This window comes from Peromyscus eremicus, chromosome 5 (assembly GCF_949786415.1).
Source record: "Peromyscus eremicus chromosome 5, PerEre_H2_v1, whole genome shotgun sequence".
NCBI lineage: Eukaryota > Metazoa > Chordata > Mammalia > Rodentia > Cricetidae > Peromyscus > Peromyscus eremicus.
Genome location: NC_081420.1, coordinates 16,771,641 through 16,786,863, shown reverse-complemented (window position 1 = coordinate 16,786,863; position 15,223 = coordinate 16,771,641). Strand labels below are relative to the sequence as shown.

Genomic DNA, 15,223 nt, shown 5'->3' with positions numbered 1-15,223 from the left:
GTCCCGGCAGGCAAGGAGACGGCGCCCCGGGCATATAGTGGCCGCGGCCGGAGCCTGGGCGCCGCCTCCACCCGGGGCCACGCCGGGCCACCCCGGTGTCCCCGACCCCCGCCGCCCAGCAGTTTGCAAAGTTGCATTCCCCCACCCCCGCCCTCGGCCGGAGCAGAAATGCAAAAGGAGCTGGGGAAAGCGGCTCACCTCTTCGGTTCATGGGCCGGACCCGGACGGCAACTTTTACCTTCGTATCCGACATGTTGGCGGCGCCCTGCTCCGCCCGACGCGGCCCCTTCAAGCGCCGCGCCGCCGCCGCCGCAGCCGCAGCCGCGCGCCCCCCGAGCGCGGCCGCCGCCGCTCCGCCGAGAGCTCCGAGACGCAGCGCCGAGGCGCGCGGGCCATCCCGGGGGAGCGCGACGCGGGGCACGGCCGGACCCGGGGAGGGGCGGGCGCGGGGCGGGGCGCGGCAGCGGGAGGAGGCCGCGGGCCCAGACGCCGCTCTAGCCGCTCGAGCCGGGCCGTGCGCGCAGCACCGCGGCCCCTCGCGGCCACCGGGAGCCGGGCAGCGTCGCCATCTTCAGCCCTGGGGGCCGCGCCCGGGATGTAAGGCCGCTGCAAACGCGAGCTGGGAGCCGGGCAGGGGCGTTTTACAAAGGCGATCGGCTCCGGGCTCCGGGCACCCGGAAAGGGACGTTTTACAAAGACGATCGGGCCCCGGGCTCCGGGCACCCGGGAAGGGGCGTTTTACAAAGGCGATCGGCCCCGGGCTCCGGGCAGCTGGGACCCGGGAAGGAGCGCCCTGCAAAGGCGATCGGCCTTGGGCTCTGAGCAGCTGGGCCTGGAGAAGAGTACCGTTGCTTTCCCTGCTCAGGAGCCTACGGGGACCTCACGGGCACCGCGTGGAGCTCGAGTCACCTTCAGGGGCCGCTGTCACCCTCACAGCCAGGGCACTGGGGCGGTATGAGGGGCTCGGAACGGATGCCGGGCGCGCAGGCCTAATCCACGACATCCATTCGCCTCCCCCGAAATCCACAGCGCGCCGCCCCCACGGCGCCCCACACCGAGCTTTACAGTGGTATTTTAAGATCTTTGTGGTGAACCGAGATTGGGGTTGATTTTGAAATGGACCACCGAAACCGTGTGTTTGTAAATACTGCGCTTATTTTCCTTCCCTTGCGCCCTTGCAATGGGAGGGGTCCGGAGGGCGGGGAGGCTTCATTAACTCTTACGTAAGAATGCAACCGCAACGCGGTCGGTGCTTTGGCCAAAGCCAGACCTCCCTGCCTGGGAGGAACCGAGGGAAGCAGATTCACTGGTTCAACAAGTGCTCGAGGGCGGCGCTTACTTTGGGCCAGGCCTTTTGAAACGCGCTAAAAGCCAGAGCTTGGCTCCGGAGAATCTCGATTTTGCGTGAATATCCAAATTCACTCATTCACGAACTGCTTTATGGGGAGTTTTATTGAGCGCGTCCTGTTATGCGGTGCTCTAGAGACCACACAAAGCTGAACAGCTTTGTTCGCCCTGTTTCCTGAGGGCAGAGAAATACTTATTATGGTAAACCACGTGTGGCAGGTGGTCTAAACATGAGGGATTCAGTCTGTCACCAACTGGTGCCCTGTGATGCGACAGACTTGCGGATGCGGTCTACCGCTGTACCACTGAATCACACACCTCCAGCTCCTAGGAAGCCTGACTTGAAACACTGCTTCGCTGCTGTTCCTAGTCACCTCCGCCTTGTTTCAGGACCAACTAACTCAGGCCATGGGGGGCGGGGGGTTACTGCAGTTTGCCCCCTCCATTCCTAGTGCTACAAGCCTACTAACAAATGTGTGTTGAACACACACACACACACACACACACACACACACACACACACACAACCAGTTTTGTAGGCTGTTGGCTAAAGGCCCTGGGCCATTTCTGCAACAGGATTCACAAGCCTCTGGGGCTCACATTCTAACTCGGCATCTGAATCTCACCTTTGGATTACTGAGATATCCTCTTCCCTAAACCTCCTAGCTTTACTTCCTATACTCTCCTGCATCCAGCTGCCAGGAAATTAAAATTCCATTCTTTGATTATGTATGCTTTTGTATTTTTTAAATCCCTTTGGCTGGTCCTATTGAACATTACCTCCCGTTATTCTCAAAACTGTTCACTTCAGCCAGAGCTATTTAATAAACGAGATGCCTTCCCTATGCTAAATTGTTGTTCTGGCACTTTCCAACAGTGATAGTTGTAAAGTATTGAGTATCAAGGAAAAAAAAGATACATCCAGGGCCGGAAAGATGGCTCAGCAGTTAAAATCACTGACCACTCTTCCAGAGGACCTGCATTCAACGTCCAGCACCTACGTGACTTGGCATCTCGCAACCACTTTATAATCATCTGTAACACCTGTTCCCAAGGATTCCGCTCCCTCTTCTGGCCTCTATAGGCAGTTGCACACACCTGGTGCACAGACACACACTCAGGCGCAACACTTCTACACAGAAAATAAAAATCAAATCTTTAAAGAACAACAACAACAACAAAAACCATACATCCAAAGGGTGGAGAGGTGGTTCAGGGGTTGAGACCACTTGCTGCTCTCTCAGAACACCAGCACTCAGCTTTTGTAACTCCAGTTCCAGGGGATCCCATGCCTTTTTCTGGCCTCCTCAGGCATATATATATATATATATATATATATATATATATATATATATATATATATATATGTGTGTGTGTGTGTGTATGTGTGTGTGTGTGTGTGTGTGTAAGAAAATCCTCATACACAAATAAAAATAAAGAAGTCCTTAATTCAAAAAATACATTGAAGTCCTATCTGCCAGAGCCTGTGAATGGGGCCTCATTTGAAATAAGGTCTTTGCAAAAATAAGTTAAAATGCAGTCACACTGACTTAGAATTCATTCTAACTCCAATGACTGGTGCCATTGTGAGGGAAAGGAGAAGTCCAGGCACACATATGCAGAAAGGAAGCCAGGGACAGATGAAGACAGACTGGACAGATGCAACCAGAAGCCAAGAAATGCTGAGGACTGCTAGGAGCTCCCAGAAGCTAGGAAAGACAAGAGGAATTCTTCCCTGCAGACTTCAGAAGAAATAGAGCTTTGCTAGCACCTTGAAATTGGAAGTCTATTCCTGAGGTCTGGGAAACAATATATTGATATTTGTTTTATATCTTGTGTGTGTGTGTGTGTGTGTGTGGTTTTTGAGACAGGGTTTCTCTGTTCTGGAACTCACTCTGTAGGCCAGGCTGGCCTTGAACTCAGAGATCCACCTGCCTCTGCCTCCCAAGTGCTGGGATTAAAGCAGTGGGCCACCACCACCCAGCCATATTATGACAATCTTAAGAAACAAGTGCAAGAAGCCAGGCATGGTAGTGCACACCTATGAATCCCAGAATTCCAGACATTAAGGCAGGAGGAGGAACAATAAGAGTTCCAGGTCAGCCTGGGGTTACAGCCTGGGTGAGAGAGAGAGAGAGAGAGAGAGAGAGAGAGAGAGAGAGAGAGAGAGAGAGAGAATCCTCCTTTCCCTTTTCCATTTTCTCTTCTCTTTCATTATCTACTTGATCATGAAAGTTTTTAACAATGCTGGGAACTGAACCCAGGGCCTTAAGCACACCAGCCCCACCGTCAACAGCTCTTGTGCTTGAGAAATGGCCTCTGTTCTAAGTGCAATAAGTTTGAAAAGAGGCACTGGCACACAGGGGGCAATCTCTTGAGGACAGCCTTCCCTCCATTGAGAGGGCTGTTGTTGCAGACTTCCAGAGGAGAGGCCGCAATGGCATGAAGAAAGTCAATGGTGTTGCAAAGGGAGCAGAAGAAACAGAGGCAGGACGCTTGCTTTGGAGAGGAAAGTAGAGTGATCTAGCAAGCCAGGGAATGTGAGGTGTGAAGGAAGCAAAGGAATTCACAATCAGGAAAGGCCCTTAAGTGGGAAAGAAGAGGTCTTCAGGTGAGAGGGGTGTGACTGGTTAAACAGCCCTGATGTAGGTGGCCCGCCCTGCTTCTCCAGCCTTCTTGGACATGAAAGGCCTCATCTACGCTTTATCTCTTCTAAAAAGAGTTCGCTAAATATGTGCTCTTCAGAGCCTCTTTATCTTTACTTATTAAGAATTATGTCTTGAGGATTGGAGAGGTGGCTCAATGGTTAAGAGCACTTGTTGCTCTTGCAGAGGACCTGGGCTTGATTCCTAGTACCCACATGATGACTCACAACCATCTCTAACTCCAGTTCCAGGAGATTCGATGCTTTCTTCGGAACTCTGCAGGCACCAGGCATGCATGTGGTATACCTATATCCATGCAGGCAAAATATTCATGTGCACAAAATAAAATTTAAAAATATAGAAAAAAATGATATCTTGGCCAGTGAAATGGCTCAGCAGGTAAAGATGCCTGCTGCCAAGCCTGAGAACCTGGGTACAATCCCCAGGACCTACATAGTGGAAGGAGAGAATCAATTCCCTGACTGTCACATGTACCTCTGCTCACATGTGTACACACACACACACACACACACACACACACACACACACACACACTAAAATAAACATAATAAAAAATGCGACTTTTAAGAACTGCATGTATCTTTGGAAATCTGCTAGGCTTTTCTTCAGGTCCTCCAAGGTTGCCATTCATCTTCCACTTGAAAGTCCAGTTTCAAGCACACTGTCAGGTGACTCATTTGAAAGTTCTGTCCTCAGAAAAGGCCTCTGTGAAGCACCAAATTTGTCCCTCTACAAAACCCACATGGGCTCTAAGTGCCGCCTGTCACAGCTACATACACCAAGCCTACCTCCTGTACACATCACATCTTCAGGTATTTGCAGGTGGCATTCACGTCCCTCTGGAGACTTCTGGAACTCAGTGTATATGTTGTATGAGAGATCTGCCCCCACCCAAACTTTAGTAACTCTTAGTGACAGCCATAACAGCCCCTGTAGTTCCAGTGAGTCATGAACTTGAGGAGTTTGTCTGATCTGTCTGGTTCTGTCTGATCATCAGTGTGTACAGTTGGAACCGGAACAGTGGGCGACAGGAGCCGTAGAGCTGAGGAAACATGTCTCATCTCAAGCTTCCTCTCCATGGGTTCTCTGCACGGGTGGGTACAAAGTTTCAATCTTGGATGACTTCCAAACCCCGTGTGTTGAAGGCCTGGTCACCTGATGGTGGTGAGATTGGGATCTGAGGGAACCTTCAGGTGTTAGAGCCTAGTGGGAAGAAGTCAGAGCAGTGGGGTTATTATCACATTAGGATGCTAGCCCCTTCTTCCTTCTGTATGGTTTCACAGCCACCACCCGATGAGCAGCTTTGCTCTGCCACACAAGCCCCATCATGGTGGTTACCTTACCATAGATTACAAGCAATGAAGCCGGCAGACCTCTCACACTGTAAGTCTTCCTTATATATTGTTTGTCTCGGATATTGTTCATCAGTGATAGAGGCTAACCATGCAGTAGGCTGCATTCCAAGCATTTCAGGTGCCTGTGGAATTTCTTATCTTTTCTGACCTAACCACAGAAATCCTATGGTAGCACATCTGCCATCATCACAGGACCTCTTAGATTCAAGCAGAGGGCCGAAGCCCCTTATCTCTGTGTGGAAATGTTAAAAGTTATACTTGAAGAGGAACATGTGGAACAGGAACTATTTGTTACAGCCCTTTTTTTGGAAAACGTCACATCACATAATATGTTCTTCCACTGTTCCGGCCATTCTCCCTGGACAGCTTGCTATACAAAAGAGAGGCTTCAGAAGCATTATCTCGCCTCACTCACTAACATGGAGCCTGGAACAGCTTAATCTTCAGCTGGCTCATGAGTAACAAGTGGGGAATCTGGACTCCGACCACACATGGAAGTAGAAGATTCCATTTGAGAACTACCGTTCCTTCCTCCTCCACACCCCACCCATCGGTTCCTTGCAGGCTGTGTTTGTGATGAGTGACCCTCCACCCATCCACCTACCTGCTCAGGACTATAATTCTTCACAGCCTCACACAGTCTGTCAGACTCTTCCCTTTGGGGATCCAAGTCTGAGGGTCAGAGGGTGGTGAGTAAGGGTGGAACTCTGGTACGCAGAATGTCAGGTATGAAACCGGAAACCTCCCTTTTTGGACAGTCGAATCCAGATGAACTCCTCTGAGCCCTGATTTCCTAATTTGAAACAAGAGGATGGAGAGATGATGGCAGTGGGAATAGCTCCTCCATAGGCCCATGGGGATGAGATCAGCTGACACCTGTGAAGCTCCTGTCACAGACTGCACAGCTGGTCCCTCCTGAAAGTCATCCTGAGGCTGTGGCATGGCTGTATCGTCATTGTCCCAGGTAGGCCAGGAAACCTGCTCTGCAAGAGGACAATGGAGCAGTTGTCCAGGGACATTTAGTGGAAAGAGGACTCTCTGGACCTTTGCAAACCATGCAGCCTTCAAATCCAAGCCCCGGGATGGTTCATTTTAATTGTCAGCTTGATGGGATTGAGACATATCTGGTGCATTAGAGGCACACTTTTTGGTGTGTCTGTGAGGACATTTCCAGAGAGGATGAACTAAATTCGAGCAACACCATCCCAAAGTGTGGCGGCCCAGACCAAATACTAAAGGGAACTGGAATAGGCCAGATGGCACCAGCATTCACCATTTTCTGTTTTCTGGGTACCAACACAATGTGATCTCACTTTCCAGCCGCCATGCCTTCCCTGCCATGGTGGACTGTATCACTTCAAACCATGAGCCAGAATAAATCCCCTCCCAAGCTACATCTTCTGGGTACTTTGCCACAGCAATAAGAAAAGTAACTAACAGAAGCCCCCCAAGAATGAGTCGTGTCCCTCATAACGGTGAGGATGTCGTTAACCTGAGAAAGTAGGCTGAAACTGAGAAGACGTGAGATGCTCAGGGGCAGCGAGTGTTACATGGAGGGTGTCAATAAATTCCACAGTCAGTGCAGACCCTGCCCTTCTACCTGGAGTTCAGCTCTCCTTCACTGAGCCCCTCTCAGAGAGGGGCTAGTGGAATTGGATACATATATGATAAGCGTGATGGGGCATGGCAGGTACCAAGATCAGGAAGAGAAAGAATCCACTGAGGGATTCTGCAGTCCAGATGTACACTTCAGCTCGGCCACTTGCAAACTGTGTGACCTTGTTTGAATCCTTATCCCATCGCTCCCTCCATTTCCTGATCTCGAAAAGGGTGATAATTATGGTGCTTACGTTGCTGAACCACACTTACTTAGAGCAGTATCTGGCGTGTGGTAAGGGTTAAATATAAAATAGTATAATTATCTTCATTAGCATCACCACTATCATCAGCATCACCACCACCATCATCACCATCAGATCCACTATTTTTTAAAAGAATTTTTTTTTATTCCATATGTGTGCCATGCCTGCAGAGGACAGAAAAGTTACAAATGTGAGTGTGGGAATGAAACCCCAGTCCTCTGCAAGAGCTTGAGTGTTCCTAACGTGTGAGACATCATCCCAGCCCTAACATCAACTATTATTTATTCATCCAGTTCTTCCTTCAGTGAGCTAGATTACACACAGCACCTATCACATTTCTGAAGTTCCCACAGTATGCCATATTATGACCTTAAAACCACCCCTGAGGGGATAATACCTAGATCCCCCCAGAACAGCCAAGTATCCACTGGAGGCCACAGACAAACCTCTTATCCAATGGGCTCTTTAAGCTGCTTTGATTGTAAGATGTAAGTATGTGTCCCCACCCCACACCTAAAAGTCCTCAAAGACAGCCGGAAGCATAAATTCAAGAAGTTATCTGTCTAAGAAGGCCACGGAGTCTAACTGGGCAGACTTCCAACAAAGAACCTGTAACTCTCTAATTTGGTGTGTTGTTGTTTTTCTCTTCTTAACCTTGCTTAGCTAGCTGAAATAATCAGCACAGAAGCAAGGGAGGTTCTGGGGCAGCAGTTCTCAACTTGTGGGTCGAGACCCTTTCATAGAGGTCGCCTAAGACCATCGGGAAACACAGATATTTACATTACAATTCACAACAGCAGCAAAATTACAGTTGTGAAGTAGCAATGAAATAATTTTATGGTTGGGGGAATCACCACAACATGAGGAACTGCATTGAAGGGTCAAACCATTAGGAAGGTTGAGAACCACTGACCTAGGGGCTGGACAGATAGTAGCTTATGCTGGACTCAGTCTGAGGAAAGGAAACCCAAAATCAGGGGCTCTTGGGTAGAGGAGAGGTAGTCTTCCCCCAAAAAAAGCCCTAGATTGGGGGTACACTATAAGACAGACAGTGACTGCTCCCCACAACACAGCCCGGCCCCAACATTCTTCAGAACTACCTCTGCATTTCCTAAAGGCCACCATGACCAACCACTGCAGCAGATGTGAGCCGGCCAGTGGGATGGCCTTTGCCTACAAGCTCTTGCATATACTTATGAGCCGGAAAGTTCTAGCTGGTACAGGCTTACTTCAGAAACAGGGAAGCTGTGGTTTCTGAGGACAACTTGACAGCAAGCATCCAGAGACTCTCGGGTCACCTGATTTCTGTGAGACTAAGTTATTTCAGTCAGTAGTAGGCTGTCTGGATGACCTAAAAAAATGCTAATGGCTTAAGTCAGCAGAGAATCAAAAGGTAATCCCAGGGCAAGCAAATACTTCCTAAGAGGCTTTCTATAAATCTAGCTTAAGCAACTGTATCCATCCATCTAGGCTGAGTTCTCTGTGGTGACCAGCAACTTCCCAATCTTGGTGGCTTCAAAAGCAAAGCTCAGTACCTCCTTCCCATGACTGTCTGTCACCGCAGGGTGTGGCTCTGCTCTCACAGTCCCAGGCTGATTGATTGTCCATCACCTCAGGGTGTGGCTCGGCTCTGGTCGTCTGCATTCCGAATCTTGGGCTGATTGACTTCCATCACCTCAGGGTGTGGCTCGGCTCTGGTCCTCTGCATTCCGAGTCCTGGGCTGATTGACTGTCCATCACGGCAGGATGTGGCTCTGCTCTCATAGCTGAGACAGTGCTGCCTTTGGTGCAGAAGGAAAGGAAAAGATCACCCACCGGGTGCTGGTGGCACACGCCTGTAATCCCAGCACTCGGGAGGCAGAGCCAGGTGGATCTCTATGAGTTTGAGGCCAGCCTGGTCTACAGAGCTAGTCCAGGACAGGCTCCGAAGCTACAGAGAGAAACCCTGTCTCGAAAAACAAAACAAAACAAAACAAACAAACAAACAAAAAATCACCCAACAGCTCTTCACCTTGTGCCGACAACAGATGCTGAAGACTTTAGTGCTGTGGGATGGTCTGTATGTCAAGTGTGTTGCTGATTGGTCAATAAATAAATCACTGATTGGCCAGTGGCCAGGCAGGAAGTGTAGGCGGGACAAGGAGGAGAATAAAGCTGGGAAGTGGAAGGCTGAGTCAGAGACACTGCCAGCCGCCACCATGACAAACAGCATGTGAAAATGCCGGGAAGCCACGAGCCATGTGGCAAGGTATAGATTTATAGAAATGGATTAATTTAAGCTGTAAGAACAGTTAGCAAGAAGCCTGCCATGGCCATACAGTTTGTAAGCAATATAAGTCTCTGTGTTTACTTGGTCGGGTCTGAGCGGCTGTGGGACTGGCAGGTGAGAGAGATTTGTCCTGACTGTGGGCCAGGCAGGAAAACTCGAGCTACACTTTAGCATTTTTTTCTTTTTTTGACAATTTTCCTCCAGACTTTATTCAACCAATGTTGCCATTTCCAACAATATACATTTAATTTGCATCAGGAGAATTATTGAAATTCATCTTCCTAAGACCATTGTCTCCCCAATCATGCTGAGGTCCACCTCAGGGCATCAGAGGTAAATGTGGTAGTGCCCTGTCAGCTGCAAGTTTTCAGTGAGGTCTCTTCACCTGTTCCTGACACGCAAAACTTTACTCAATGGTTTCTATGCAAAATTTGAAAATCTGTTTACTAGGCATACAATTTTTTAAATTGAAAATATATTTTTTATACAATATATTATCATCATGGCTCCCCCTCCTCCATTGTCTCCAAGTTCCTTCCTACTTCCCCATCCACCCAAATCTCACACCTTGTTTCCCTCTCTTTTTAGAAAACAATCAGGTAGAAAAAAATCAGAATTAAAAAGAAAAAGCACAAGAAACATACACAGAGAAAAAAAAACTCATAAAAACTCAAAACCAAAAACCATAATATAAAAAAAAGACAAGTAAGATAAAAAGTGCCCAAACAAACAAATATGAAACAAAAAAACCTACATAAATACCATTTAGTTCATTTTGTGTTGGCCATCTACTGCTGGGTCTGGGGCCTGCCCTTCATATGGTTTGTATATGCAGTGAAACTCCATTGGGGAAAACTAAAGTTTCTTTTGCCAGAAGTTGTCATTTGCAGATAGCTTTCTTGGTTTGAGATGGGAGCTTGTGTATGGCGTGGACCTGTTCAGACCCTGTGCATGCTGCCACAGTCTCTGTGAGTTCATGAATGTCAGTCCTGTTGTGTCTGGAAGACACTGTTTCCTTGGTGTTATCCATCCCCTCTGGCTCTTACAAACTTTCCACCTCCTCTTGGGCATAGTTCCCTGAGCCCTAGGAGGAGGAGTGATGGAGACATCCCATTAGGACTGAGTGTTCTGAAGTTTCTCACTCTCTGCACATGGTGCAGTTGTGGGTGGGTCTCTCTATTAATTCCCATATCCTGCAGGAGGAAGTTTCTTTGACAAGGCTGAGCGAGATACTGACCTATGGGTATAGCAGAATGTCATTAGAAGTCCTTTCATTGCTATGGTCCTTTAGCAGAACAATAGTATTTTATTTTCCCCTAGGCCCATAGCTCATCTAGTCTCAGGTTCTTGGCCACCTGAGCAGTGTCAAGCAGGGGTTTCATCTTATGAAATGGAGCTTAAATCCACGTAGCTAGTGGTTGATTACTCCTACAACGTTTTTGCACTATTATATCAGCATGTCATGCAGACAGGTCACCATTATAGATTTCAGGTTTTGTAGTTGGGTTGGTGGTCACCTTTCTCCTCTGGTGTGCAGAATACTTTCCAGCACCACGAACACCGGTCAACAGGAATGAAAACTCTAGTTAGACACCATCTCAACTTCTCCGTGTTAAATGAGTTGCATAGAGCCTTACCATCAATCTGTGGAAAGCAGTCAATAGCCTTGCTGTTGGAGGGTTCTCCATGGGGCCCCATTGACCAACAACTCAATTAGATGTAACCCATTCCTAGCACTGGAGGTTTCACTTTGTGGTAAACATGTCTAGTTGGGGCATTCTCTCCCCTATTATTTATTGACTCCATTTAGATTTCTTTCTTATATGCATATATTTTAAGAAGCTTCTATACCCGTACTACTCCTAGGTTTCCATGTGGCCCATCAAATGGTTCTTAGTGTTAGTTGTCCCTCCTGTATTCCCCACTTAGTCCCCTCTTCCCTCGCCATCTTCATTTAATTCTCTCATTTCTGTCTCCCCATAACTATATGTTCTCTTTCTCCTTCCTAGTTCTATCTCTCCCCACTAGTCCCTAACTCTATACCTAACCTCTATGGTGATATGGATTATAGCATGCCTATTGATGGTTTAGAAGCTAACATCCACATATAAGAGAAAACATACAGAATTTGTCTTTTGGGGTCTATGCTACCTCACTCAGGATGATTTTTGCTAGTTCTACCTATTTACCTGTGAATTTCATGACTCCATTTTCTAATAGCTAGATGATATTCCGTTGTATTAATGTATGTATTTTCATGATCCGTTCATCTGTTGATGGACATCTAGGCTGTTTCCAATTTCTCGCTGTGAACATAGTTGAGCGAGTGTCTCTGTAGTAGGATGTAGAGTCCTTTGGGTATATGCTCAAGGATGGTATAACTGGATCTTCAGGTAGATCTGCTGTGTGAAAATCTTTTCTGGAGAGATGAAACACATTCATCTACTTTCTCCAGTTAGGGAACCCACAACAGACCAAAGTATGGATGATACCAAAGTCCAACTTGGTGAGTCGATGAGTTTCACTGGAGTCACATACAGGAGCAGGAGTGATGTAGGAACAGCTGCATCACCAGGGCCCACCCCAGCATGGGTGACGGCTCACAAAAGATGGGGAACCTGGAGCACACTGCGCAGCCTCCAGATTGTGGGCAGAACTGAGCTTGTCCTTCCTTAAATTGCTTCTGTTGGGTGTTTCAGCACAGTGACAAAAAGAGTACTTATACAGTTCACTAGGAGCTCCCTTCCCAGTCACTAGAGCACTGCCCCCATCCCTGTTAGGATTTGGAAATCACCTGAGAACCGGATGTTTAAGCTGGAGGTGAGGAGAAGGTTTAGGGGACCTCCCTGGTCCCTTAGGGACCATCTATACCACAGGTCTCTTGCCCTGCCCTCTTCTGAGAGGGACCAGCAGCTTATCCAGGTAAGGGCCACGCTTTCTCCCAGTGCAGAAGTCCTAAGCAGCCACATGAACCCAGAGACCTCGCCAGGAAGCTCAGATCTCGCTGAGCAGCCTTTGGAGCTGTGGAAACAGGAATTCTTTCCTCAAACAGGTTTCCCAGGCTTGGGACACTCTGATTGTGGAGTTAGCCCATGCCTGTAGATAGGATAACTTGACTAGGCTACCCTGACACATTAACTGTAGACCTCTGTGAAAGAGAACAGTCTTACTTCTTGAATGTGGACTCTTGGAATGCTTTGGAACTGGTCACGAGGAAACCAATGTGAGAAGAAAAAAGGCCAAAACAAGACAAGCCTATCTTTCAGGGTTTATTCTGACCTGAAGACTACAGGTTAGAAATTGCCCCAGTGGGAACTCAGTTACTAGCCAGGCTTAGTGGTACATGATTCTTATTCTACTGGGGGAGATGGAGGCAGGAAGATCAAGAGTTAGAAGCCTGCTTGGACTCCATAGTGAGACTCTGGGGAGAGAAGTAGACAGAGGAAAGAGAAGACTATCGCAGTGGTGCAGAATTGATTAAGAATGAGGGTAGAAGCTGTGGGGCTCCCCCGAGTATCAAGAGCTTAAAGGGAAATGATATTAATGTAAACATCAAAAGGATTACAATCTCTGACAGAATCAAAACTGGGTAAACCACAATGGTTGTGTTACAACGAGCAGGTATTTGCCAAGTATTTGTCCTGGTCTACTGAAGCTACTGAGCTTGGCACGGATAGTTATGTTCTTAATGCACACACCACTGGGAGGTTCTGTCTTCTCACTGGTGGCTCCTCCAGTTCATCTGAAATCTCCAGACTGTCCATCATTATCCATGTATTTCATGTCCACATAAAAATGCTTGCCATGCAGTGGAGAACTGAGACACATTGGTATTGGGGCCATTATCTATAGTGATATTTTATTTGTACTAAAATGTGATTTGTATGTTAATAAATAAAGTTGCCCGGGGGTCAGAGCTCTTAGAGCCATAGCAAAAGCTGGGTGGTGGTGGTGGTGGTGGTGGTGGTGGTGGTGCACACCTTTAATCCCAGCACTTGGTAGGCAGAGCTAGGTAGATCTCTGTGTGTTCAAGGATACAGCCAGCATTGGAGATACACGCCTTTAATCTCAATACCAACCACAGAAGACCTGGAGGTCTGTACAGACAGGCAGTGACGAGGCAGTCATGTGGTTGGGTTTACAACCAATGAGAAGGCAGAACAGAAAGTCTATATAAAGACAAACACACAGGAAGTAGCTCTCTTGGCTGAAGAGGATAGCTGCAGCAGAAAGGGTAAGGCTCTTAGCTCTGATCTCTTGGCTTTCTTCTTTGCATTGGTTCTGTGTTTCTTATTTAACAAGATGGTTGGTTACATCTACAGTTATCAGTCATAGATACAACACTTACAACATGGTGCTTCAGTCGTGAGACACGATATTTGTCCTTCCACCCCAGATGACGTCCCTTCCTCTTCCAGTACCTAAGGGATCGCTTGTTTGAACCATGAAACCCTTGATACTTCTATGAAATATAAAGCTATTATAGTAATTACTGGTATAAAAAGTCCCTCAAATTCTCACACATTCTGGGCATCCTCTCCCAAACTTCTGTTTTGATATCTCCCACATTTATGTGCAATGTCACACATATTTTTTTCTTCTTAATGGTTTCAGGAATTAACTTCTCAAAACCCTCATAGAGGAAAGATTAGAAATGAGTTTCTAGTCTTTCTTCATTCTGATGTTCTAGAAACACTCCCATCAACCCAAAAGTTCACTAGCATCCCATGAAATAGGAAGGTACCAGCCAGGAACCCAGAAAAGATGTGAATAAATGAAAGAATTAATGCCATTACCCCACCCTTACCTACTTGCGTTAGTACTGCCGCCCAGCCCCACATCTGACAGCAAATGGGATCTACTAATGGCCATACTGGGATGCTGAGGGGCGTTTGCAAAGCAAGGAAAAGCAGGGCTTTATCCTCCTCAGGAAATCACTGGATTACGAGCCACAGAGGCTCACTCAAGCTGGCAGGTGCTGGGAAATGCATCTCTTTGGTGGAGGACCGCAGCCAGGAACTGGACAGCTGGAAATTTTAATTACTGCCCTCGATTCTTTAAGCCACACGGGCTTTTATCCCATTCTCTGCATGTTTAATTCTTTCTCCCTCTAGATGGGTTTGGACATCTTAACGCAACCCAGCTGCCTTGGGCTTTGTATTGGACCGTCTTGTTTCACTTCCAGGTACCAGCTAATCAGTCAGGGCATCAAGTTATACAGGATATAACAGTTGTATATCACTGAAGGGGCTCTAGCAGGCCGAGCGCGGCAAACATGGCGCCTAGAGTTTCTGTCTTACACTTCTCTCCCATTCCTCTGCCTTGCTAAACTGTTAGATTACATTCCTAAAGCTGGCCACCAAGATCTATTCCCTCTTTGGCCACTTGCCCATCCTGAGGCTGACTACCAAGATCCAGCTATCAAAGTATTGAAGTCCAGCAATCAGAAGCCCCCTTGTGGCTACCCTAACGCACCCAACTAAAATTAAACCCGTCACCCTAACACGAGGTTTCCTTTTTCCCTTTATAAACAGCCATTTGCCTATGGGCCACGGCAGTCTCCCCTCTATCCAGAGGCAGTCCTTTGTCCCTCCAGGACAAATAGCACCCCCCCACGCCCCCACCCCGCCCCCTTTTCTCCCCTCTCCCTGTTCCTCTTCCCTTTGTCTCTTATTCCCTGCCCTTTGTCTCTCTGGGCAAATAAATCCCCTTTGTGCTGAGAAC

At 47.8% G+C, this 15,223-nt stretch overlaps 1 protein-coding gene across 1 annotated transcript in view; it reads right to left on the bottom strand.

The window, feature by feature from the left end:
• The window catches only part of Kif13a (kinesin family member 13A), a 196,073-nt gene extending 195,769 nt beyond the window's left edge, over positions 1-304 (bottom strand). Inside the window, 1 exon segment of the mRNA XM_059263028.1 lies at positions 199-304. Within this exon segment, the coding sequence (XP_059119011.1) occupies positions 199-253 (55 nt within the window). The 5' untranslated portion in view covers positions 254-304.
• Positions 305-15,223: the final 14,919 nt, after the last annotated feature.